This window comes from Echiichthys vipera (assembly GCF_963691815.1).
Source record: "Echiichthys vipera genome assembly, chromosome: 20".
NCBI classification, from domain to species: Eukaryota; Metazoa; Chordata; class Actinopteri; order Perciformes; family Trachinidae; genus Echiichthys; species Echiichthys vipera.
This window is the reverse complement of record NC_139845.1, coordinates 19,372,419-19,400,260: the sequence shown is the minus strand read 5'-3', so window position 1 is coordinate 19,400,260 and position 27,842 is coordinate 19,372,419. Positions and strand designations below refer to the sequence as shown.

The 27,842-nt window shown below is 40.4% G+C and overlaps 2 protein-coding genes across 5 annotated transcripts in view; one reads left to right on the top strand and one right to left on the bottom strand.

Annotated features, from left to right (window-relative positions):
• osbpl8 (oxysterol binding protein-like 8) overlaps positions 1-14,266 on the bottom strand; it is a gene marked incomplete at its 5' end in the record, with an annotated part of 98,424 nt that extends 84,158 nt beyond the window's left edge. For 2 of the 4 annotated variants that reach the window (XM_083935545.1, XM_083935547.1), the window contains one exon: positions 13,950-14,266. Of the gene's footprint in view, positions 1-1,483; positions 1,513-13,949 lie in introns of those variants that run through there. The other 2 variants (XM_083935550.1, XM_083935546.1) reach the window with 2 other exon arrangements.
• Positions 14,267-17,798: 3,532 nt separating this feature from the next.
• The window catches only part of zdhhc17 (zDHHC palmitoyltransferase 17), a 34,142-nt gene continuing 24,098 nt past the window's right edge, over positions 17,799-27,842 (top strand). Inside the window, exons 1-3 of the mRNA XM_083935603.1 lie at positions 17,799-17,866; positions 25,582-25,685; positions 26,153-26,275. Coding sequence (XP_083791729.1) covers positions 17,804-17,866; positions 25,582-25,685; positions 26,153-26,275 — 290 coding nt within the window. The 5' untranslated portion in view covers positions 17,799-17,803. The remainder of the gene's footprint in view (positions 17,867-25,581; positions 25,686-26,152; positions 26,276-27,842) is intronic.

Genomic DNA, 27,842 nt, shown 5'->3' with positions numbered 1-27,842 from the left:
TATTTTAAATATTTTTGCAATGTTAAGTTACCACTTTTCTTGAATATACTGTACCAACCACTGTTTTAAGTCATATCAAAATCAACATCAAAACCCATTTAAATTGAAAAATGTTGCTACTTGTGTCATATATTGATATGAGATTAATCGCGATTAATAAATTACAAAGCCTCCAATTAATTAGATTAATTATTTTAATAGTGTCCCATCACTACTTAAAAGACAATTAAATAGATAAAAATCTTATGGAGTACAACTTTAAAGTCACACATCAACACATATTATTGCTATGTTACATGAACAGCTACAGAAAATAAATCTGGCGTTATGATACATGGAAGGTAATCCACATAAAGTGACCTAAACAATTCATTTTATTAAATGCAACAAAATTCCGGGACTTTTTAAAAACTTCTTCCATGACTGTGGGAAACCTGCTTCTATACTATCCATACAATAGTGTCCTTTCTAGAGGGAGAAGGGCATGTCGAGCACCAGCAGCAAGTGTGTCACCTTGAACAATTAAAACTGTATTACGCTTGGAAATGCATCAAGGTGACTCAGCGCTCACTAAAATCAATTCATCTGATCCGTCAGAGTGACGTGGATGGAATGCTGATGAGCACGTCTGAACTCCTGTAGTGTCAAGGAGACTGATATGACCTCAGTGTGTTCAATCCCCTTATAGGAGAAACGCTGCCGCTGCTCCGCTTTTTAACTGACTACTGGCTCCTGAGGAACGGCACAGAACAATCCCTGCCACAGGAACAGAGAGGAGAATCAGAGAGAAGAGAGCCACGGCACAGTGAAAATGTGTGACGCACACAGCACAGTTGAATAATACGTGTCCGTTTGTGTGCGTGTGATACCTCTTGCATAACAGAAATGGGTGAAAAGATGTGAGGCTGAGATGTCAGCACATTTATTCTTAAGATCATTCTTATTGAGCGTTTTGAAGGATTTGCAGAAATCACGAGGAAGTTAAGAGTGCAAAGGTCACAACGGCAGACGATATTCCTGTGACCTGAAAATGACCTTTTAGGAAAAGAGTGCACAGGCAAAATAACGCGGAGCTGGAAGACAGGATCGTAATCATCATCTCTACATGATCAGAGCTGTCGGCAGCTGGACGGACATGATTTACCCCCTTGGCTCTGGATTTCAGCTATTTCAGTCTGACAACGCCAGAGAAATTCTCTGTAGCTATCAGGACACATCATCAGTCTGTAGTGGGATGTGACCTCCATGTATTGGCATGTTAACCCTAGCAGAACCTTCCTACACACATACCCAGCATGAAAACACCAAACGGAAGCCTCAAGAGTGATTTTATTGAACAAACGAGCAGGAATATTAACGGACTCATTTATTCAGATCTAGTGAAGGTAAATGTTACTACACAAACACAAAAACATGTGGACAAGTGGACCAATGCAGCATGCACATGTGCAAGAGAGCGCAGGGAGGTGAATGAAGGACCTACCTCATGCAGCTCTTGTAGCAGAAAGCACCATTACATTCACAACACAGCCTCTGAAAGAGGACGAGAGAGAGAGAGAGGGAGGGAGAGAGACATAGAGATGACATCACCATATTTTTCTTCCTCCTCCTCTGAAATGTAGGCTAGTGCTGCAGGGCGGCCGGTGTCGGCGGCAGAACAGCAGTGAGAGCTGCCTCTGTGTGTGTGTGCATTGACAGAGGACGTCTGACACACACACACACACACACACACGCGCGCACGCACGCACGCACGCACGCGCACACACACACACACACACACTCACAGTATTAAAACAAAAATTTGTTAAATTGTGGTGATGTGCCTTTATGTCAGCAGTTACTAAAGCCACATGCCATTTCATTTACAAGGACATTCTTCTATAAGTGCTTTGATTCTCCGCCTGAACCCGGCCAGCTGTAGTTTCACAAAATTCCCTTGGGCTACATTCAGGTTGGGTTGTGTAAAATTTCCAGTGTTTAATTATGTATTCTTTACTTTAATGCAAATTAGGGCTGAAACAATTACTTGAGTAACTCAAGTTACTTGATTACAAAAATTTATCAAAGCAAAATCTCCAAATATCTAACCATTATTTTACGAGTGCGCACAGCCGCGCGCCAAAGTCTGCGGCCTGTTAATCACACCGGCGGATTATTTCAGATTTTAATTCTGAATGTCTGAAAAAATCAGCAAGGAGACTTGGGAACGGGCCAACATGGGCAGGTAGCTAGGCTAGGCTAACGTTACTTACATATTTTAAGGTGGGAGGTCATGTTGGTCTTGGATCAGTGATAGACAAAGTTTTTCCTGTAGTTACAAGTTTGCATGTGACCTTCTTGGGTCATCCTTGTTCTTTTCAAAGTGATCCCATATTTTAGACTTCTTTCCCACATGACTGGCTATTAATGATTAACTGTCTAACCACTATGAAGAGCCAAGGGATCTGCCGTGTAAAAAAGAAAACACTGACAGTGAGTGAGTGTTATGACTTCCTGTATCTGGGCCTTCAAATTAAAAGCCCTACAGCCTTTTAGGCCTAATAATAGCCGCCAGTCACATAGATTTTCACTTAATTTTGACAAGATGGGGCTCCAAATGTTTGGGTTTTTTTTACGACCAATCGACGAATTCAATTTTGGTCTGCTAATGATTTTTTGGTTAACCAGTGGCCGACTATTTTGGGGGCAGCCCTAGGGAAATCCATGTTAAACAAAATCTAAATTGTCGCAGAGCAGTTTTTAAATACTTAAACACGCGTCTGGAGTGGGACCTTAAATGTTATCATTACCGGTCTAAACTTACAGTTGTTTGTGTGGCAGAAGACATCATGTTTTAGGGCTTTTCTCATTCAGTATTCAGTATTTATCTCCTTTTTGAATGTATTTAAGTGAGTATATAAGACAGTTTAAGACATTTTTACTATGCACAAGCAGACTTTTCAGACATCAGAACATTTCTATCTTGCACATCAACTTCATCTTTAGATGGATCAAGGCTTATTCTTGATTATTCTTGTGTTGGAGAAAAAAAATATGCTCATAACATGCTATGATATCTTAATTATGGGGTTTACATAAGTGAGTCAAGTACTGGATGTCTGCTCTGAAATGTGTGTACAAGGGGTTATTTTATTAATCTGGCGCCACAACAGATAACAGAACATTGGTCCTTGAGATACTTGCACTATAATATGTGTTGTACCTTTTGCGCCTCTTCAAGTTTTCTGGTGACTGTGTTCATGCGTACATGTGCCAGAAGCTTCTCTGATCAGATCTATGTATTAAACCATATATTCTCTACAACTGAGGCTCTTCAAGTTATTCTTTACTCCTCATCTGGAAGGACCATCGATAATTACAAGTTTTCTTCATCAGATGTTCATATACAAATATAATAATGTTGCTCAGGTTAAACCATTTGCTAAATATGAACAAATAAATACGGGAAATAAAAACCATAAAAGTTTAGTTTATAATCTAGATTTGAACCTAACCTGACCTAACGTTACACTCTCCACTAGCAGACCAAACCAGTGCCAGCACATCCCACCTTGCTTATCAGGATGAAACTGTTTTCAAGTCATGCTTATTCATTTATGTCACCAAGTGCATTGGTTTGCATAAATTCTTATGATAAAGAAAAAGGACAGCATAAGAGGTGGTACTTTTGAAAGAATTATGTGGGAAGATTGTAGTCATAAGAGGAAAGCCTTGCATTTGTTTTATATTTTAAGATCATGACTATGAGTAGTCTTTTCAGCCTGTTCGCTTGTCTCTGCGATGCAGGGTGTGTGTGTGCGTGTGCGTGTGCGTGTGAGCAACATAAAGGAAGTATGTGTTCCTGTATTATTGTGCAGTGTGTGTATATGTATTAGTCCAGCTGCAGGGGAACATAGTGCAGACAAAAGCACCCAGCTGTGAGTGTGTTCCTGAGGGAAGAACAGGCAGGTCAGAGCGGAGGTCGTGTGTCAGAAATACTGCTGAAAGACCGTCTGCACTAGTTACACAAAATATACACACACAACAAGCATAAACCGTACCATGTCACGGCACTGCATACCTGTGGGTATTTGAATGACACCGTTTCAGTGAGTCAGTGAGCTCACCAGGTAGGCCGATTTATCCAGAGATGCTTACAACATAGTCGCTGCATCATATGTTTAGCAAATACAGCTCTTCACCCTTCATAATGAAGTCAGGCCACCTCCATGACCTAAAAACCTTTCTTGGTTGGCTGTTTGTCCCCAGAAGGGCCAAAAAGTCTGGTATTCACAACAGGCCAGTGCTATAAAAAAAAACTATCTACTTAAAAATCCAGCATACTATACTTATGTGCAAAGTAATACTTTGTTAAATTTCTTACATAACATGACACAACCATCAAATGCTCTTTTCTTAGAGACAGAGATACATTTCCTAAATATAACCTCTTAAATAGTAAAAAAAACCTCACCCTTTCCCATTACCCCTGCAGAGATAGATGCACCATAGTCAATGGAATTACACAGCTGTATGGAGCTGGAAGCTGCCGGTGAAGCCTCAGCTGCCTAACTGCTTGCCTAGGGCAGATATGCTGTAAAGCAGGCTGTAGAGCAGGCTCCAGCTACGCGGCTGATCTCAGTCAGCAGCGCATGATCAAATATAAGGCATACAGACCCCCATCTCTTGGGAGAAATGTGGACTGATGTGAAAATTGCAGATTTAAAAGTGGATTATACTTCTGATTTTAACAGAAAGCAATATTATATGTCCAGTCTTTAACAAAATAATTATAATATTTTTAATATTTCTTTATATTTAATCTATTTTGCCATACCTCTCCTGGTAAAAGCTTCGGCCAAAATCCTTCCTGTGGCGATCATTAAATTCCACCTAAACTATCTCCCTCAGCACTTTCCAAAATCTTACAAAATGCTGCCTGTAATGAACCTTTGAAAGAGAGGACAGGAGGAACTCATCTGACCTTACTGGGTGGTGCACAAGTCATAGCCATGTGAGGAGATTACACCACTGCTATGAAAAGTCAAATTCAGTTGGATTAATGAGACTGAAGACGGTGACAAAGGCCAAAAACAAGTGTGACACTTAGTGTCACAAACTGTGCAAGTTCTACTATATATAAGAGAGATGGAGGACAGAGCACAGCCAAAGGCTAAATTCTCCAACAATACCTCTAAGTTAAACGTCTCTTTGTTGGTGAAAGAGGCATTCTTTTCCACAAATGACAGCAATTATTAGCCAAATCCCTGCCCAGAGACTCCGTAAAAGCCTGCACAACCTGAATGCAAGGTGCAGAGATGGGCCCACAAAGATAACTTATCTAAACAGTGATACAACAGACACTGAGGGGATTTTGAGAAAATGCTAATATGTTGAGCCAGTTGAGGTGGTTCAGGCATCTAGTAAGGATGCCCCCTGGGCGCCTCCCTAAGGAGGCGTTCCAGGCACGTCCAGCTGGGAGGAGGCTTCGGGGAATACCCAGGACTAGGTGGAGAGATTATATCTCCACGCTGGCCTGTGAACGCCTTGGGATCCCCCAGTTAGAGCTGGTTAATGTGGCCCGGGAAAGGGAAGTTTGGGGTCCCCTGCTAAAGCTGCTGCCCCCGCGACCCGAACCCGGATAAGCGGATGAAGATGAGATGAATTTGTTGATAAAACAGCACAAAAGGTAGAAAGAGAGATACAAGTGAACAAGTGAAAACAACTCATCTCAAAAGAAAGGTTGTGTTTTGAATCCCGTTCAGCCAAGAGATTGAGGACAACACTTTGATGTTGAAAATGCAAAAAAAAGAATTTTACTAACTTCTGTCTTTAAGGCCACTTCTGATTTGCTATCCTAGAACCTCAGGGAATCCGAAATATTAACACTGCACTGACACTGATCCTTGAATTACAAAAGCTTGTAAAACTGGAGCTATCCGGCTGTTACACCCTTTCAAAATGTGATTCCCGGGTCCAAGACGTTCCGAGCCTCGTATTTCTACAACATCCCAGTGCCATGTTCCCCATTGTTTGAACAGATCTGAGTTTGTTTTTTTTTAAACAACGTAATCGTCATTTTACCTCTTTCTTATCGTGAAAAAGATGTTTTACTGACGACATGTCCGACTGTTGTTATCTGTTTTGTTTCAACAGAACGTTTGGACCGAGAAATCGTATTTTGAAAGGGTGTTACGTCAGACTTAACAGCCGGATAGACACTAACTTTACTCCATTGAGCTGTTTTCATGGTCGGTCCAAATCATTTGTGCAAGAGCCGGATCAATAAACACACTGAGCTCTCAGAGTTTATCTGACATACATCAAGTCGCACCCTGTTTTAAAATAGAGACAAAGAGGTCAAGCTGTGAAAAATGGGAATGTAACCACCTGCTGGAAGTGGAACTAAAATGTCAAGAGCACTGGGAAACCTCCAATTTCAGGCACTGAAGTCGATATGTGAGTAAAACTCCCAGGGCATTTGTTTCCATCACGTTCAAAGAACACAAGAACATATTTAACTGATCCTTTCAGAAGGCTGCAACAGTGGATTGTAGTCATTAAGCTTCCATGTTCTCACAAATAAAAACATGGTTCACTGGTTATCATTTCCACCACCCGTCAAACGTTTTATCCAGAACGTCTGTCTCCTCTTATAGATATCCTGTGATGCAACCGAGATGCCCTCAGTACAATGCTGGGCGTGTTCAAGGGCACACACCTACAGTCCCAGCCAAGCTTTTATTAGTCAGCTCGGGAGCTCAGACATAATGTTGGGGTTTTTTTTTGCGGAGGACTGGAAGCGGTGACTTCTACACGTCTGGTGGTTGGAAATGAAAGTTATGTAGCACAGCAAGATTCCTCCATGAGGGTAGGGCCCAGGTCTGATTCATATAACCATTTGTGGATAGCAAAGAAGACTCCAGTATCATAATGATTTAACCAAAGTGAAAAGGAAGAGACAATTTGGGACTTTCAACTTGCCGTGGCCTTTCACATTTCAAAAGTGGAATGAAGACACGACACCTCAGCGTTCAAAATAAGATCAATTCATCTCCGCGGAAAATGCTTCACTCTATTCTACTACATTTTTATATGAAGTGTATAGATGTTTGGGATTAATTCAAAAAATATCACCATACCAAGCAGGGTTAGGGTCAGTGTGAAATTAAGCAGAGCGAGGTCATTGTTGTCTATGGAATCTGTGGCTGCAAATGCAACCTCTTTGGCTGTTGTGATAGCCACAGCGGTGCACGTTGCACTGGTTTTCCACCAGGTCTCAAAGCCAAAGTTGGACTGAATTAAGGTTAGATGCCAAATAGAGACCTCTGCTATGCACCTGCTTTGTACAGTAGTATGGCTAATACTCTTCATGCCACTACTGTAAAACATGCATGCATTTCATACACATTTGGTGTGAAAGATGAGTAAGGCCATTTTAAGGAAGTCTTATTGTTTTCCATTTCAGAGGAGGGCGATAATTCAATATGGTCATTTATTGTCTTTCAGAGTAATTGTATTGTGATGAAATCATATATCCAGATAAGAAATGATGTCACCTAAATCGATAATTACAAGCTCATACTAACTCAAATGTTTCAGAAAATCTGATGTGAATGTTGATTTTTTCTTACTAATATTGTAAATAAATTAGAATAAACTCTTGTCTTTCAATTGTTACGTATAAAAATTCATACCAGAATATACAAAAATGGGCTTTACAATGCTGTTATGTCGTAAAAACTATTTCTTTTTTTATTAAGTGAATAGCCAGAAAACATACTGTATCATGATATCAATCGATATCGAGATATGAAATGACCCATGTCAGGATAGAAGATTTCGGCCATATTGTCCAGCAGTAGCTCACGGCTGTCAAAACAACAGCTGATCCACAGTTACACGTCAGCTTAGAAGGAAATGGTTTCAGTGCCACAGTAGATCAAAGGTTTTGTCTTTGAACTTCTAGATAAAAAAAACACATATTTAGGGACGATCAATTGCCAAGACACTTTTCATATTTTGGAGCAGGTCCAGACCATGCTCTAAGGTAGTGATAGACTGACCAATATTATCAGCCCATATTTGCATTTTTTACCTGTATTGGCAGCTGCTGCGGGCTGCTGCGTTCGCCGTTTTTCTGCCCTCATTCGGATTAAGTAATGCCCATGTTGTTCCTAGGTGTCATAGTTTTACAAGTTTTATTTAGCGACCACCTGGCTGGAGGTTTGGACGTGTGTGTGTTTCTCTACCTCTTTCCCTATTTGAAGCGGGGGGGAGTTGCCATAACAGTGATATCATAGCGCAACCCCCCCCCCCCCCTCCAAGAAGAGATTTGCTGATGAGAGATCTGTTTTATATGTAGTTGAATATTAATTTGTGTTAATGTCTATCATGTACCAGACAAGATCAGCAATCCGTAACGGTCACCGGCTGAGGCTGATGAGAAAAAAAACGTCATCAGCCCTAAACAATCCATATTGATCGATCCACTCTAGTGTATATTTAATATACTAAAATAAGGTTCCCTTTCTTCCAAAGCTATGCTCTGGGGTCTTGGAGAGGGTTGACACAGAAGTTAATGGGCTTGGACATCCATTAAAAAAGGGCTTGAAACACCCAAGCTTCTTTATCAAATAACTAATCCTGCTCAGCAGGTGCCTGGTGCAAGGTTGACACAAGAAACCACACTTAACGAGACCCTTTCAACGCTGGAGACAAGTGCATATTAAAGGCATGTTTGTTCAGTTTTGTTGGCTGTAAGGGAGCCAAGGGTAGTTGAGCTTCTCGGAATAATGAAGGCTGAGACAATGAAATGTTGCCATTAGAATAAAAACGGTGGTCTTCATTGGTAAGCCATAACCCTCTCTGGGATGGTAATAAAGGCTGTTTAACAAGACGCCAAAGTAAAGTGGCCCAAACTGTAACCTGATTTGTGTCCTGCTGTTGGATATATTCACACTGAAAAAGGACTGAAAGGTTACTCACTGAGCTCACTGAACACAGCTAGCACTGCTGCTGGAGGACATCATTACCAGTTTTAATAGAAACTGAACAAAGCAAAAATGCCATTTGGAATTATTGAACATACAAGTCTAACAAGCACAGAGAGGCTAAGGATGTAAACAAACGGCTGGCGTCTAATAATAAACAGTAACGTTAACGGTGGAGCTAAGCAGCTAACATCATCAGTCCTGTCCATCTAACTTTAAGAGATGTGAATTGAAAAGGATGACACAAAAACCTGTCTGAAAGGTCAACCAGCAAAGCGACAGATATAGTGGCAGCCTGCTACACCAACTCTATTTAATCAGCAAAGATAATATGGAACCAAGTCAGCAGAAACACAGAAGACAAACAGGACTGTGGCTGAATACATTAGTATGGACGAGCAGATCGCTGTTTACACTGTGGAGAAACCTGACTAACAACAACTTATTCACCAACTGAATCAATGATTTAACCTCCTTCTTGGAATCATTTAATGTCCACAGAGATCCCTGAGATATACAACAAACTAAAACAAACAAGAGAGTATGTTTTCTTTTTCTTTTCATTACATCAGACAGATGTTGTTTGTACTGTTCTTATCTTTATTTTCAAAAGGCTGCCTTCATTTCTTTGTAATTTTCTCCCTGTAGTATCGGAAATTCTATTGAGTATTTTTCTGGGTATCTCTTTCAACTTTGAAATTCTAGTATTGTGACAACCCTGGAGCAAATGCATCCAATCAACCCTCAGGCCAAAGCCAGTGGCCTAAGGGTCCCAGCTGGGAAGATTTTGTCGCACTGATGCACTGACCCTGGCATTTCAATAACTTCAGGAGCAACGCAGCATTTGTTATGGCTCCTACTAGTGCGACAGTCTGGAGGCAGAAGAGACAAGGCTGTTGTGGGACTTACTTCCTTACTGACAGGTGAATATTTGCTCAGGGAGAGACTTTTTTATTGTTTCATAATATGAAGTCCTTTAATGACTGTCAGTGTGATTAAGGACTGTAAATGCATACTTTACTTCACAAGGCTTGGTGCTTTTAGCGTCTATTGGTATTAGCTGAGATGAGCATGACTTCTGCTCTGTCTTTACTTAGGCTTGAGCATGAAGACTAGATGTTTTCAGTCATTTCACAGTTTTAGCTATTTTAAAGCAAAGCACAGTTCTGATTGGAAAAAAAAGGTTGTGAATACATGACCATGGACCTGCTGTACAAACTAATTTACCATCAGAAGGGACAACGCTCAGATCAAAATGCAGACTCCACAAAGACAGCATCAACTTAATAAAGAAAAGTTCCCACTCAACATAATATAGAATTCATCACTTTCACCAAAAAAAGTGCTTGCATAGTGGGGAAACATGTTTCATAACAGAACAGCTGCAATCCCAGTCCAGTTGTATGTATATGACATTTTGCAAGGGTGGCAAACAGACGAGTTGCTGTGAGTCACAGGAAACTAGACAAATGTGTTGAGCTCATGTTATTTTTGCTCTGGTAGGTACGTCTGGATACGCTCCTGTACAGACAGATTTCCAGGCAGCCAGATCCTGCGGAAGTCAATCATACCCATTTATCTCATAATGGGGCCATTCAGTCAGTCAGACGATGACTGAATGGGTCACCATCAGGTCCTCTCAGCACAACTTACCGGACTCACGAAAACTCAGATCAAAGTGTCAAACTAGGCAGTGCTCGTTTCATTGCTCTGATAGGTTGTAGGTCTATCTAACTGCATCCAGAAGCATTTTGCTTTGCACCGTTGATAATGCCCCGTGGAAATCCAAAATGAACCCAGAGGTTCCAGAGTAATACACATTTGTGAATGAGGCTTGCGATGCCAGGCTAATGTGCTCCTGCCAGCCGATGCTCATCTTTGGGTAACTGAGGGATTCATTTTTCACTGGAAAGCAATAATCCATTGAGAAAAGTGCTTAATATGTGCAACAGAGTTGTGCAAAGACTTCAAACTTCTGTCTATATTTGCTGATGAAATGTTCAATGTCAAAACTGACCACGAGAAAATACAAACGTTTGCTCAAAAAAAACATTTAAAACCACCCTTGATATGTTTATTCTAAAAGGAAGGGTGTACAAACATGCTCATCACATTTTGTCCTACCAGTATTACAGCATCTGATTCCTCATGCCTGTGCAAACACATAAAACAATAAAGTGCAAATGAAAGCTACTGTTGACACAAGACTCCGCCCTTCAGATTAGCTCCGTAAAAACAGCTGTAGATGTACAAAATCAAACTATACAGAATTGTGTCCCACAGCTAAAAGATCGGTTTCTTCAATTTCCTGCATGCACCTAACTTTACTAAATGTATCGTAGGAAATAATTATTTACAGTATGTAAAGCAGGAATACACCAGCTGCTTTGTGCAGACAAGTCCTTAATACTGCTCGTATCCAAAGAAACAGCCTCTCTCCTTCGGACAAGTTAGTCCTCTATAGCACTTGGCATAATTAATCAGCTTCATTAACATAACGGTGAATCACAAGGTAAATGTTCCATTACAGACCTCTTATCCATGAACTTAGCTCTCCATAAAGGCTTTCTAATAGGTAACATTCAATAGACTTAACAAATGTGGCATTTTATTCTGCAAATGAAAAATTTTATGATAAATATGATTGCTGATAAATTGGCAAGCTCTTGCTCAATATTCATTTTCTACAATGAATGTGCTTCATAGTATGTCATTTAAGTTAACTACAGAAAAAAGAAAAATAGAACTATTTGTAAAGTTTTTTGCTAGTGAACAAGATTGATGATTTCAACTCAGATGTGGATAATTTCATAAGAATGGCAGCCGAGTCGACTCCTGGGGATAATATACAGTGGTAGGACGCCACTCTATCAGATGAGCTACTGGGCACCCCAACTTAATGCAAGTTAAACTTAACGTTGATATGGCACACTAATAACAAGAAAGTTTAAGAACAGTGGCTGTGGCTAAGGAGGTAGAGCGGGTCATCCACTAAGCCGAAGAACGATGGTTTGATCCCAAGCTCCTCCATTCTGCATGTCAAAGTGTCCTTGGGCAAGAAAGTGAACCCCAAATTGCTCCTGATGACTGTGCCACAAGTGTGTGACTGTGCTTCTAAATGATTCGATTAGATTCTGATGAGTAAGTGCAGTGTCTGCCATCAGTGTATGGATGTGTGCGAAAGTGTGAATGTGACAAGTACTTTAAAAGTGCCTTGAGTGGTCGGAAAAACTAGTAAGGCTCTATTTGAGTCCTATATATAAGTCCAAAAATAGATAGATTGATAAATAGATGGATAGTTTATTTGTCATTGTATGGTGCAATAAAACAAAGAAACACTCCACAGCAGCATTAAAAGAAAAAAATGGAAATTAATATTAAAAAAAGCATTAGCACATGAAATTAAGCCCAAAACAACATATTTAGAATAGTTTCCTTTTCCAGTTCAGTGTTTTCCTGCCGTCACTGTGCAAACAACAACCCAAACAAAAATGCTCTATTGCTGTGAGTATTAATACAATGCTTGCGCTCCGAAAGTAGATTCTGCATTCAAATTTACGGTAGATCTGTACTTCTACCAGAGCAGTGAGCAGACAACAAGCTGTGGTTGTAGAAGGGCAGAATGGAAACTCCATTTGGCTGGCAAATGAGCTGGTCGCTCTTGTGACCCTGGATTGTGAGCCTCACCTCAGCAAATGTTTGGCATGGAAAGTCTGGGATTACCCTTCATTTGCATGCAAATACACAGAGAATGGAAAACATGGAAATGTGCAATGTGAGTGGCGGAAGCACGGGCAGACAGAATAAACAGACAGGTATTTTCATCATTGGCTCAAATCGCCTGAGGTCAATTACAAGTGAGCTCAATGTGATCTAGATTATTATATGCAGTTCATCTCATCTCATCTTCAACCGCTTATCCGGGGTCGGGTCGCAAGGGCAGCAGCTTTAGCAGGGGACCCCAAACTTCCCTTTCCCGGGCAACATTAACCAGCTCTAACTGGGGGATCCCGAGGCGGTCCCAGGCCAGTGTGGAGATATAATCTCTCCACCTAGTCCTGGGTCTTCCCCCAGGCCTCCTCCCAGCTGGATGTGCCTGGAACACCTCCCTAGGGAGGCGCCCAGAGGGCATCCAGTTGTATAAAAACAAAGATTTAAACTACAAAATCTAATTGAGGATTCACGTAAATGTGCAAATCATGCAAAAATACAAGTAGATCAAATCAAGTGGATAATAGGACATGCTGATACCAGATATCTGATAACAGATCGGGATCTACCGGATGCACCAGTTGTCTGATACAATTAGTAACTGTCCTTACTGCCGGCCGGTCTCCTGTTCCTGCCCCTGGCTCTGGCTCCTGTCAGGTGAAAGTGATGACAGAGCACCGGGGCTGAGGAGTCTGCCGACATGCAACACTGCAGCAGGATCATATGTGTGAGGATGATGCAGGAGGGTAACACAAGACAGCAGGGGAGGTCAGATGAGAAAGGCAGCAACATTTTCAGCACTGTTCTTGAAACATACCACAGGACATCGCGGCCAAATAGATTTCAAATGCTCTGCTTCTGCTATAAATCATCGAGATACAGTGTGACTGGAGGAAACTGCCACTCACCACTTTGCTGCAAAGCACACCGCGTCCTGACTACACGACTGCGAACAAGCTAACGTTACACACTTGTGACTAAATGAAGACTATTCGGAAAAAATGTCCATCGTGGTGTGACTTTGGACAGACACAAAGGCATACGGGACGCGTACGGAGATGGAGAAGCTGCTAGACTTCCATTCAGATAGCGCTAACCCTGTTTATTACATAATAATACGCACTGCTCGACTGCACAGTCACGGCTGTCAACTCGCCACAGACTCATACAGGCGATTAGCAATTAGGCTAGCCGCGTTTAATCAACATTAGCATTTGGTGGAAGACAGCGTTCATTTCGTGTTTTTTTGCTATTTTGTTTGTTTACCTTTTGCTTCGTCGGGGGTCAGTCGGTAGGTTGTCTGACTGGCTCAGTGGAGGAAAACGCTGGCTGTAGCTATTCAGGCAGTCTTCAGAGACGGTTGTGTGTCTTCTCTCTGTTAGCTAACGACGTTGTTACTGACGTTAGGTATTCACTGGTTCGGTTGGTGATGGCTCGCGTCCTCCTCAGCCAAGCGGCGTCATGTAGTTACAATATTAAAGTTTGGACAGTTAAAAGTATCTTCACACTTACTGGTATGCTTTCTTCTGTCTGTTGACCACTGATATTCAGTCAACTTGTTAGCAACTAGCCCGCCTGCACGGTTCTGTGATGGGTTTGAGTCGACAACGGTCAAACCTGCCTGCATGCACAGTGTTTCCGGTTACACATTCCAAACTAAAAGCTAAGAAGAAGAAGAAGAAGAAGAAGAAGAAGAAGAAGAAGAAGAGGAAGAAGAAGAAGAAGAAGAAGAAGAAGAAGAAGAAGAAGAAGAAGAAGAAGAAGAAGAAGAAGAAGAAGAAGAAGAAGAAGAAGAAGAAGAAGAAGAAGAAGAAGAAGAAGAAGAAGAAGAAGAAGAAGAAGAAGAAGAAGAAGAAGAAGAGACACCATAACATAAGACCAATCAAATACGATAAGCCTTTATTAATCGTCATCGGGAAAATTACAGTTACAGTAGTACAGGAGAAAAACAACAGACATAAACAACATGAATACGGATAAGTATCTAAAGTAACAAAAATATATTATAAGAGTTGCATAAACTAAACCAACATTAAATAGGACAGAATAGAATTTGAATTAAAAAAGAATATTTGTAGACAAAGTAACATTATTTTCAAGAGTGTCCTGGCTAAGACAAGCAGCAGCACAAATGACAGACATACATCTGCAAACGTAAAACAATCAGACAATCTAAATTCAAAGTAGAGACAGGAAACAGGGTACAGAATTATAAGATATCAAAATACATTCAAAACGTGTATAGCCACATGTGCCAAGTATTTCCTCTGTTGTAAAGTAGAACCTCGTTTTTGAGAAACGCTTTTTCATTTTTTGGTTTTGGTAAACTTTTTTTTAATTATTGGTCACATTGTTGTTGTTTTTTTAATGATTATTTATTATTTCTTTTCCGTTGCTATATGAATAATGTTTTCTTTTGACTTTTCATTTTGCTATATTGATTTGACTGTGTTTTTTATTTGAATTCGTATTATAGTTTGTAGTAGAATCAACAGTAATAGCAGACGCAGTTTTGGTTTTATAATACAGTTCCATTATTGAACCAACACCTGAGTCCCGGCTTTATTTTGTAGTCCAACACTTAATATCCGGTCTGTGATTTATTACGGGGCACCTTGACGCAAGAGCATGAGACTTCCTCCCTTGTTTCTGCTCGGTGATGACCGTGATCTGATTTGCGTGGCTGGGCTGGACAGGACACTGTGAACATGTGATGTGGTCCGGTCCACTTTCACTCCAAACGTAGCAACTGATCACCGTTAGAAATCATTGAATTATGTTTGTCACCTCACACTTATTATTATCGATGATGTAAGTATGTCACCTAAAGGGTATAAAACCGTAATCCACAGTCATTTAGTCACAGTAATTCTATACGTATCTGCTAAAATTCTATTTGTGTATGTGGGCTGATAATAATGTAATCGAACACCACATAAATACCATGTCTAGCATGCTTCTGGGAGTCATTGTGGGAAACCTGCTTTAACATGCTTGTCGATAGATAGATAACTTTATTTTGCCCCGAGGGAAAATTAGGTAATCGTAGCAGCGGTACAATACAATCAGAAATACAAAATATAAAATATAAATTATAAACTACAATAAGAGTACACATCGCAAATTTAAAACACTATATTACAATATACTATGTGGATTTTAAGGTGCAAGATGAAGAGAGAAAGGTGCATTTATAATTACAGTGGTATGTTTCATATATGAACAACAGCTGTTTTTTTTAATCTGTAGTAAGTGGTGTAATATTCGCATATATACATACTTGACATTCATTAGCTTCTATGATAATATTGGAAACAATCTGTAGGTTTATAAAACTGTGCTGGGCTATTACAGTTGTCTTCAGTCAGGGAGCTGCGTGCTTGGCTCAAGAGGGACATCCAGTGGCTAATGGTGGTTTAGGTTTTAGTAGACTGTGATGGGCATGGGGGACATACTCATACACATGACATGGGGAAACATAAAGGATTTTTTATTTTGTTTATTCCACTCAAAAATACAAAAACATGTTCATTTACCTATTGTTTAAATATTGTTAATGTAATTCTTGTTCATGTGTTTGTTTTTTTTGCATGCATTTTCAGAATCAGAATCACAATCAGCTTTATTCGCCATTTATGTGCAAACATACAAGGAATTTGACTCTGGATTTTTCTCTCCTCTGTGTACACATTACACAAAAATACAAAAAGCACAAAATAAAAATAAAGTATTTACCAAAGAAGACAAGATGAAAGATATAAATATATATACATGTTTAGTGCAAATGGGCATGCAATGGCAGGGGGATTATGGGGAGATCAGGGAGACGGCCTGGGGGATGAAACTGTTTTTGTGTCTGGTGGTCTCTGCATACAGAGCTCTGTAACACCTACCAGAGGGAAGAAGTTCAGACAGTTTGTGTGCATGGTGTAAGGGGTCTGCAGCGATCCTCCCTGCCAGTTTCTTCACTCTGGACTGGTATAGGTCCAGAATGGAGGGCAGGTCGGCTTCGAGGATTTTTTCTGCAGACCTGATTGTCTGTTGCAGTCTGTTCCTGTCCTGTTGGATGGCTGATCCAAACCAGACAGTATTGATGTGCACAGGACAGACTGGATGATGGAGGTGTACAAGATGATGAGCAGCTTTTCTATTTGAAGAAACCTCCTAGACTTAACCCTCGGGATGGGAATTGAGAAGTGGTTCCAGTTGAGGACCGGTTGTGATGCTATCACAGCGACAAAAAACCCAATATTTTACATTACTCATGCAAGTATGAGAAACAAACAAACAAAAAAGAGCCTGCATAATGACATAATAATAGCTGATCTTCCAGATTATGATGGATTAATGGCAGAAATTGAATTACTCAAATAACAAATTAAATTAGTGGAAATAAATTGCATTTCTGATGTGAATCTCTGAGTCTCCAAAGGAAATAATAATAATAATTAATTGAACAATATGTGTATCTGAACTTGCCAGTTGCTGAATAAAGAATAAAGGCTTAAATGTAAATGAACTAACTTGCAGTGTAAATAATGTATTAGGTGCAGCAAATATTTAAATTGTTGGTTAAATCGTGGAAATTCCCACAGATGAACGGTTGAGCAAAGAAGATTTCAAAGATAAAGGATACTATTTGGACTTGAGCTTTTACTTCAAAGTATCACAACAAAAACACAGGAAATATAGGACTACACTTATTATGAACTGTTTACCGTAAACCCCGCTGGTTGACTCTGCTTTTGTCAAATTAACCAACTAAGCCAGGGGGAAACTGTGCCATGCCTCCTTCAAGTACTCTGAGCACATCTTTTCCATGTTCTCTTTGCCTGTCCATACTGGCACGAGCCCTTCAGCAGCCTCTTCTTAGCCCACATAAAACCTCAGAATTGGCTATTGTGTTTGAAACATGATCTTTGAAATAATCATCCCTTGTAAGTCTTTTGTTGTGCATTAGTATCTCCCTGTCACTGGCTACGATAAAATGATGTGACCTTCTGTGTGATGGGGCCTGTCCTTCCTTTGTGTTTTTGACAGCTCCTCTCTCCTCGTTCTGTTTGTTTCCCCCCTACACAGCCTCTCTTTACCCACAATGCCCAGCGAACACCACCACCAAGATGGCCGACGCTATGGAGGAATATGAGAAAGAAGCTGGCTGCGTCCCTATTCTCCATCCCGAGGTACGGTCCTTGTGGACTTCACGCCTTCGCACGGATACACGAATCTTACAAAGCACGTTACACCTGTCTGTGCGAGGGTGGCCTTGTGATTTTTCCGTGCCTTTTCGGAAACTGCGATGCCCCCTGCAAAACCACCGGTGGGGGGTGGCAGGCAGCTAACGATGCTAAAGGTGCTAACGCTAGCCCCCTCCTCCTCCTGCTACTGCATAGCAGGGAAACGCTGGGCAGATGTTCCTGGAAATGTTAACGTTAAGCTATGTGGTGCTATCCGTGGTAGTGACGCCGTGCAGCTAGTAAACAAGGTTTTTAGCGGTGTGTTTAAGTCTGTAATGGTTAATGCCTAATCCTTACAGTCATGCGATGTTAGCTTTATAACGTTAGCTTAACTGGTAATGCTGGGGCTGGTGTAACGTTAGCTGCGGTGATGGAAATTGGGATCAAGTGTAAATGGGTATAAGAAGCTGTGTGAAGTCAGTGGTTATAGTACGTTAATATTAACAGTGTCAAATAAAAAAATAAACATTTTCTTTCTTGAAATAATGTTATTGTCATATTATGGCATGTTGTAGCCCCCCTCAGCTAGCTAACCCGCAGCAGTTCAGCTTGGATGGGATTCTCAGTAACGTTATCTGTCAATATGTCACTTAGCATTCGTCGTTTCTGTCATATTATTTAATATCGTTGTAAATGTTTCGTTTTGTTTGCATTTAAAGTATTGTGAATCAAGATAAACAAATGAATACTAAAGGACTGTCGGAAAGAAGTAACATTGCAGTCAAAATTGATTAATTTCAACATTGTTGAATAACACAAGCCAGGAACGCATTTGTTTAATAGTCTCCTTTTAACTTAGTTAGCTGGAAGCTGTTACCCTATTTGAGGCCAAGTTATCTATATCATTATTATACATTAGCTGCTCAATGGAATTAAAATGTGGATGGAGTTTGCATAGGCTTTTGTTTACATTATGTCATAATTATACTGCACATGCATACAGCACTGCACCATTAAACTCCATGGCTCTGACCAGAGGTTATGCATATTGAACTGGTAATCAGTTGTTATCAGTTATCTGATGTTATCATCTTTGCTTTGCAGGAAATCCCATAACCAGGAAGAGCTCTGTTCAGTACAATAGTTTGCCTAAATGAGAGTTGGCATGCTTTTCACTCAGCAGTCTGGTTTTGCTAGTTTATTTGCAGCCAGTAGGTCGAGTGTCCTAGTTTACCTAAAAGCTTGGTTATAACTGTTTAGTGTGGCAGTGTGCATTTGCAATCATTTATGTCTTTAATGTCCATTGAGTCAGGAAGATGCAGACAGATGAGTTAATAATGTAAAATGTGCCTGGCTATTGTAAGGTGAGAGTGTCTTTAGCAATTAATAGCCATTTGGCTGCTTTAGTTTAATTAATCTGAATGTAATCTCTGCAATCTAACAGATTCTGCATATGAATGTAGAATCTATAGACGACAGGAAAAGAGAGGTAGAGGAAGCGGCCTCCTTTCGTTGTAGCTCGAGTAGTAATGACCAATCACACTTGAACCTGCTTTGGTTGCATGCAGGTAAACAGTCCATGTGGAGATTAAAATATGTGGAATGCATTGGCTGAAATGCAACCTTGGGACCCACAACGATTTAGCTTTTTTTTTATTAACCTATTGTTATTATTTGTCTGCATTTAAATGCAGATATCTGTTTATACAGACATTGTCTCTCAACTCCATTTTCATGTCTCAAGTTGCTCAAGTTAATCAGAGCTTAAACAATGGCTGACAGTGTAAAGAGGAAGTCTTGGCCCTGATATTCGCTGGCTACACTGGAAAGACAAAATGTTTAGAAGTTGACCCAAGAGGCTAAATTTTTACCAAATGCAAGTCTATGGGTTCCGAGATCCAACTGAATGTAGTGTCCAGTTGTTCACACATCATGTCACTATGGAACTTCATTGGTGATGCTGCTACATCCTGGCCGGTTCAATTGTCACACATTGATTCGCTTTGGTCTCGGATTGGCTCCCAGTTCATATGTGAGTTCATAATGGGAAATTTGTGGTCCGCAATGGCTGCATTTGTGAAGGCACATACTGTATGTTAATCCAGTGTTCTTGAGAGTTTGGTTCATACAAAGGAAGGAGAACCAGACAATGGAAGACTTGTTTGTAATATTATCCTTTACCTATTATTATGACTAAAAATGTGTTTCTTTTTGAGATTATGAGCACCCTTTCTACCTTAGATGCTGCAGTGAAACTTCATACCACTTTGCAACCAAAACAGATTGGTTATACACGCAAAGGCTGATCTGAACTGTCAACATGTCATTTAACACCCCTCCCAACCTAGATTGAATGCAGTCCCAACTTTACTTGGCTTTGGTGAGCCAATGTCTCTGTTAGGATTGATAATGTGATTTGATGTTATTACAGGGTCAGAGACAATTGTAATCCATTATCGATGTTTAATTATTTACTGGTAGTCAGGGCCGATATAGTCTGTTTACTTACGGACCCAATCAGGAAGTGAATTTGGGTGTCTCGGTTTCTGCTCCTCCAGTCTAAACGGAACATCAGCGTTTTCAAACTAAAACCAGGTCAGCAGGGTAGCGTGGACTCCAAAAGTTAGGCCTAGGGTTTTTTTTAACAAATACGTTGATGTACGTACTTTTGGGGATAACGTTGTAGTGTGGATGTAACCTTAGTCATTCTAGATAAAAGCATTTCCTAAACGGATGATATGCAAATCTAAAAAAAAAACTTTATTGATCAGATTAGACAAGGTAATTGGTCTCACATGCCTGCACACCTTGTCTGTTACTCATTTGCATCGTAACAGCAATGTTTTCCTCTCTGTGGCACTTAGACACTGACGTAGGCAACTTGCTGTTAGTCCTTGATGTCTGTTGAAGATCTTTGCTCTTTGAAACGTTAAGCTCAGGTTAACTAGAGAGAGGGACTTCCTACTTAATGAAAATGTCATTTCTTTGTTTCCTTGACAAGTTGTTAATGGTTCCTTCCTTTGTTTGTCTGGATGTCACAGTTGGACTTGACTGGAAACTCTGAGTGACCTCAGACCAACTTAATTAAGTAGTCTTGTCAGTCTGGATCTAGTGTTGAGGCTAAGCCTAGATATTACATGGACATTAGGGCAGCTATCTAGCAGTTGAGGGTTTAAACAACACAAAATGAACCACTGTCTTGGCAGTTTTTCCCCTACCACAGTTTATATAACTTTGAAACGTTATTTAGTACGGGTGGTTAAAAGTAATCGTTTAATGGATCAAGTACTTGCTTTTTGCTTTGTATCTGTCAGTATCTTACAAGGATATGCAAGTGGCTCATGCAGCCAGCAAGCCAATGCATACAGTATAACATAATATTACATTCAACACGAATCACAGCGCTTTGCTCCCACTTGAATTGAATTTTCTACATAAAGTTAGCTACAATAGATAGGTGGTCCATTCATCAAACAGCTGTGCTTGTGCTTTGTCTAAAGTATATTTCTCTCCAATGTTGCAAAGGTAAAACTGTCACTGCCATGAATTTAGAGGTGTGACAACTTCTTTGAATTATTTCACAGGAGCATTCACAACAAGACCTTTTTGCACATCTACCTGTCAAATTGAAGGAATATGTCTGACAGTGGTAACTTCATCATGGATTTAGTTTATTTTCCTGTGCGGCTATACAGGTTCGGCTTAAAGTTGTGCCTCCTTTCAGCAGGGTGCTGCTTGGAAACTGGGTCATTGGGTAGATTGTAGTGAGAGCGGAGTGAAGCTGAATGTATGAGGCACCTGCATTACACCATCAGAAGTTTAGCTGCACACTTTTTCTTTGACCCAGTTCAACATGACGAATGCAAACATTTCCCCTCTCGAGGAAAAAAAGGGATAAATGTCATTCGCTTCTGATATCATTTTAAAATGCAAATTAGTGTTCATGCGTTAAAAGGAACATAATGGTAATGCACATGCTCAGCCACTTGATTTGATACTTCACCTGTAGTGTAAAGTGGAAACCGTTAATTCTGTTTACTTTGAGCGTTCCCATTATTTCCCTCATAAGAGAAATGTTTTCCATCTGCTTCCTCCTGACCCATGGATGTAAACTGTGCCTTGGATATTGAATTAGTCCCTAGAAATGACTCTGATTTCAGATCAAATCTAATTGTGAGCCATGGCTACAGCCAGGAAGAGGAAGAGCACAATAACTGCAAAGTATTTGCAGATGCATTGGAAAAAAACATAAAAACATTATTTTGCTGCATGTTTTCCTGATTCAAATCAAAATGATGATCCTAACTACTGTTGAATTCTACTGTCAACCACTAAACATGCATGTTTTAGAATGGTGCCTTGTAACATGTGACTTACAACCCCACTCCCTGGTGGCGGAGTGGCTGCCATATGTCCACTGACCAGCTCTATTGACGAAAATCAAACCTGCTGTCTCACCGAACAGATGAGGTTCCAACTTGGTTAGTGTGAAATGGATAAGATAATAATAATAATAATAATGTTTTATTGACAATATCATCATAACTGCCAGCCTGTTTTCCGTATACATGGTCAGTAAGCAGCTTTATAATTAAGAGTTGAAAAATGCCCAGGCTGCAATTATCACCACAGTTACAAATGCCATCGGCATGGTTCTAGATGGCAGGAGGGAATGAGCAGAGGGAGTGAGGCTTCTGTGACTGGAAACGGGTCAAAGGTTATCTCCATGGAAGGGGAGATGGAGAAAGTGATTTAACAGCTGCTTAGAGCCAGGCCCTCATACCCTTGTCCCTGGAAAGATGGGAAAATGGTTTCCCTCAATTGAATATCCAGATGAAGGAAGAGACTTTGAGTTTCACTCTCTTCCTTTCTTGCGTTTGTCAGTCTGTCGTAGGAAAAAAGCTCAGCACAGTCACGATCATGCTTGAGCTGCTCTCACTGTTTTTCTGGCAACTAAACTCGTCTGAATAGCACATGGGGTAGTTAAAATGGAATGGTAAGGATTTGTAAATGACCAAAAGTTGTCTGTGAAAAGTACAAATACCTCCTGGAAGCTTTGTCCCCTTAAACATACAGGATTACAAATATGATCATCACCTCACATCTCCTCTGTCACACCCTTCTTCATCCTCCTCATCAGTGTCATTTTCTCTTGTGTTTTTATTGTTTTCCCCGTTATATCACAGCAACACTGCTACTTTTCTCCTTACTATTTCACTATTATTGGGGTCGAGGCATTGAACCTTATTGTGCTTGCTCAAGTAAATATCTTAACTTCAAGAGCATCAGAAAATAATAAATATGATATTGTTATAATATTGTTTTGCCTAACTTATTTTACTATGACATGTTGGTGCAAATGTTATCATACAAATAATGCCACATCATTATTCGATATTAATATTATTGATTCGTATAAAGTTTACCACTGATGCTATATCTTAATAAATGTGGGCTACTGAATATTTTAAATAGTTTGGCTTGTCATAGTTGTAAAAGCACATTAATGATTGGTCCATTCTATCCAAGTGTCCCAGTAAATTATGACAGTGATCCAGCATGTTCAATACCAGGACCCTTAAACAGATGTAGCTAAATTGAATTTAGCCATCAACAACTGTGTTACACCTGTGCTTTTTCCTAGTCTGTGACATGAAGAAGGCTTATTGTTGTTGTTTTTGTTGTTGTTGTTTTCTTTTGGAATGCCTGCTTTTGGTGTCACTGGTCACGTCAGGTCAGGCATCACAGTTTTGACGCCAGGTTTGATTCCAAAATTGTCATTATTCTGCCTCCCAATTTAGTTAGTTTTTTAGTAAATCCAACAAAATGCAAGGACTGGTTTTTCTCTGTGACAGTAAATTAGAAGCGATGACTTAACTCTGTTCAACATCAGCTTCAGCTCTCATTCATTAAGTCAAAACTGCAAAAGGCAGTGTGGGTGCTCTGTGGTTACCACCTGCAGCCCTGGTTTCTGGGTGATGGAGGCTAATTGTGGTTTCCATGACGTTACTATGGAGGGTAATTGAATATAGGTTGCACAGTCTGTGTGACAGATAAGTTTTCATCAGCAACAGGACTCAACAAGCCCATCTTCGTCCTTGTCCTGTAGCCTTTATTTCCCCTCTTTTAATAATGTCCAATTATTAGAATGAATGCTTAAGTGTGTTGGAGGAAGGCCATCGCCCGCGGCTCTGTCCTGGAGTTCAGTCAAGCCATTCCATCTTGTACTAATGTTTTTGTTTGCTCTCTGATGGCCCTGGAAGCATCAGAGCACTCTTGTTTCTCTATTGTTCCCAGATGAATCGGATCTTATTTTGATTTATCATAACAGAAAATGCACAGGTGGAACTAATAACATTTGAAGATGGCTCAGTTGCAGCAATCATTGCAGTGCAACTCAGCAGTTGATAATGGTATTACACCTGTGTTGACACGTCAAATAGCCTACACACACACACACACACACACACACACACACACACACACACACACACACACACCCCTCCCTGTGGTTAGGTGTAAAAGTCTATTCACCTTGCCTGTGAAGGTTCTCATTTGTCCAGGTCATCGTTATCCCCAAAGCAATTTCAGGCAAAAGCAAAGTTGCTTTTGCCTGAAATTGCTTTGGGGATATCTAATCACCTTAATGCCCTGCCCCAGACACACCCACTTTCTCCTGTGTTGCCTGAATTGACCTTTTTGTGAGCGTGTGCAGCTTGTTCTTGACTGACAGCACCCTGTCAGTTTCTCTTTCTCATGTAGCACACAACAGGAAATTTCTACTTACTGAAAACACAAGGCGAGGGGGGAGTCAATGAGTGCCTCTATTCATACATCAGCTCAGTTGGATTATGCAGACTTTGTACTAGAGAGTTAGCACGGTAAAATCTGTTTGATGTCGGGTCCAAGCGTTGTGTCACACCTGTCGGCAGGACAGTTTACAACGTTATTATTCATAAGTTCATAGTCTTTGGTGATATCATGTAATTCTCACCATAGCTCCACACAACTGGCCATGTGTACTCTGCTGACTGTGCCGCTGTAGTCACTGCGACCATGGTGGGCAAGGCTAAGCAAAAATGGCCTCAAAGGATTGGTAAACAAACCATTTTTTCCACGCTTATGATTTACGCCGAGACCACATACAGTACATATATCTAATCTAAATGTCATAGACTTCACCATACTGTTTAAACTTAAATATCATGTTTAGTATCTGTATAAAGGGCTGCACGCTCAAGTGTTCTTGATCTTTTTATATAGAGGCCCCAGTAATGGCTTCTTTCATCTCTAAAACTTTGAGACAGAAAACCTGTGAATTGTTACATTTGTGAAGTTTGAAACAGAGAATGGACATTTTTGCTTGAAACATTACTGTGCCGTATTTTCTCAGAATACTTTCTTTCTTTTTTCTGTTGATCATCTAATTTAAACCAATTTTGGAAGTGTTGAATATCAATCGGCAGGACTTCTGTATGGTGTTATTGGAATAACATGATTTTAATGTAAGCAATTTTGCAATTCTATTTCCATATCTTCTAATAGAATAGAATAGAAATAGTAATCCATGTTACTTTTCTGTATCAAAAATGAAATATGTAATACACCTCCACTACCAGTATATATAAGTGTACGTAATGGTGCTGATCTAATAAAGCAGCACGACCTTACTGACTTCTCTTTATGTCTGTTTGTCTCTCTTCCTCCCTGTTTCTTTTCAGGAAATCAAACCCCAGAGTCATTACAACCACGGCTACAGTGAGAATGTCAGCCGTAAAAACCACGTGGATGACTATAGCACCTGGGACATTGTCAAAGCCACACAGTGAGTGGATCATATGTGTGCATATCTGTGTTGTCTCACAGTGACATAAAGATAAGATTTGGGCTTGGTCTTTCATGTGGTTGGATTCTGATGCAACCTCAAGAAATAATGCATGCATTTATTTATTTTTTTTGCATTCTCATAATTCACAGTTTAGTGTCAGGGAGGTAACCACAAGGTGTCACTTTTTTTTTAATACAAATACAAACTTTCACATTGAATGGGGGAAAATTACATATTCATGCTATTAGGACCTGTTTGCATTCAAAATATGCTGTCTTTAAGAGCAAGGCAGCTTGACCTATTAACTGATACATTTGTTGAAACCTGACTTTTTGAAAAAGTGACACAGTAACTGGAGGGCAGCGTGTTTTATTGTTCATTTACAGTGTGTGTTTATGTGTTATCAGGATACCACCGTGTTATATGTGAGGAGACTTTATTCCCTCTCCCCTCCTCCTCCTCAGGTATGGAATCTTTGAGCGCTGCAGGGAGTTGGTGGAGGCGGGCTTTGACGTTCGGCAGCCAGACAAAGAAAACGTAACACTCCTCCACTGGGCCGCCATCAACAATAGGATAGATTTGGTCAAGTGAGTCCAATCATATTTTGTTTGAAGCTGGAGGTGGCAGTACCGTTACAGAAGGGATTAAGATTAACGACGCCCAGTCGTCCCAGGGACGTAATTAATCGTCACCAGGACGATCAATGTTCTCTCTCGGGTCGACCTCGGGACGAAGAGAGTTTTTTTTTGTTTTTTGTGGGCACTGACTTTATTTTCCTGTTGAAGTTTGGAACACTTTCTGCAAACCAGAATGGGTTTGCGGTCGGTGGAATAAATGGAAAAAAGACAGAGCTGGCTCGCGTTTGTGTTGTCCAGTGAGACGAACGCACTGCTCTTGCACTGCTGCGACATTTGCAGGGCTATTAACCATTGTTTTTAATGGAAGTCTATTATTTATTGTGTTTTTATTATATTATCAGTAAGTAACAACTCAAAATGTAAAAGAGATTTTTGGAAAAATTTGGGACGATTCAGGGCAATTTCAAATGTTTGATGGTGGTGAAAAAAGTTGCGTTATAGTCATACTGTAACTGGTCATTTCCCATTTGTGAGTTTGAAATATGAAGCAGAAGAGGACTACAAAACAGACCTACATTTTGTCAACAACCTAAAAGTTTGGTGAGCTGGTGACAACAGCTAGCAAATGCACCCTGCGGCTACTAATGTTACTACTTAACTGGTGCTGCCAGAAAGCATGGAGAAAACAGAATGCTCTCTGGTCTAGCTCACCTAAAACACAATCCCACCGAATCCATCAGCACGTTAACGTGTAGTAGTGTAGACTTGTAGTTTAGATAACAGACACCGGACTGTTCTGCAATTACTGCAGACATGGGAACCAACCACAGACAGTTGCCTCGTTCATGATGTTAAGGCGGTGCGCTGCTGCAGAATGAATATAGGGTAAACACTGAACACTGACAGAGACTGAATATAGCACAACATTTATAACAGTCATTGCACTATTGAATATCGTTCATGGACACGTGACGAACATTTTGGCCAACCAATATCACCTAGCTTGATTCAGGTCACTCATTGAAAAAAGAGTTTGTGCAAATGTACCAATAAACTGAAATAAACAAATGGCTGATGTTGCAGATGCATGAATATGTGAAAATCAACATAAATGTTCTCCTCCTGTAAATACAGCTGGCAGTGACTGACCCTCTTTGGTACCTTGTACTTTTCTGTAATTACTGCTAAAAATAGGCAAAGGAATTCAGGAGTCAAGAGCCTGCATTTACCTCTTCTGTAAAAGTATCACCTAGGGGTGTACGGTATGAAGGGTAGACTGTAGGACAGTAGGAATTTGCGCTAAGGTATGGGTTTTGACTCTACCATGTGCTTGGCGGAGTAGCTCTGACGTAACCACACAGAGCTACTCTTCCGGTTCTCACTTACCGCAGGCAAAACAAAAACGGAGCCCGCCCGCGAGATAATATTTACTTTCCCTTTGAGTAGATGATGTTGACTGCTGTCGTCTCTCGCATCCCGGCGTAAAATACCGGCGCGCTGGGATTCTTGCTCCCCGGCTTCCCGCAGGCGCACGGCCACAACACTCCACGCGCTCCCGCTACGCTCATCTCTGTGC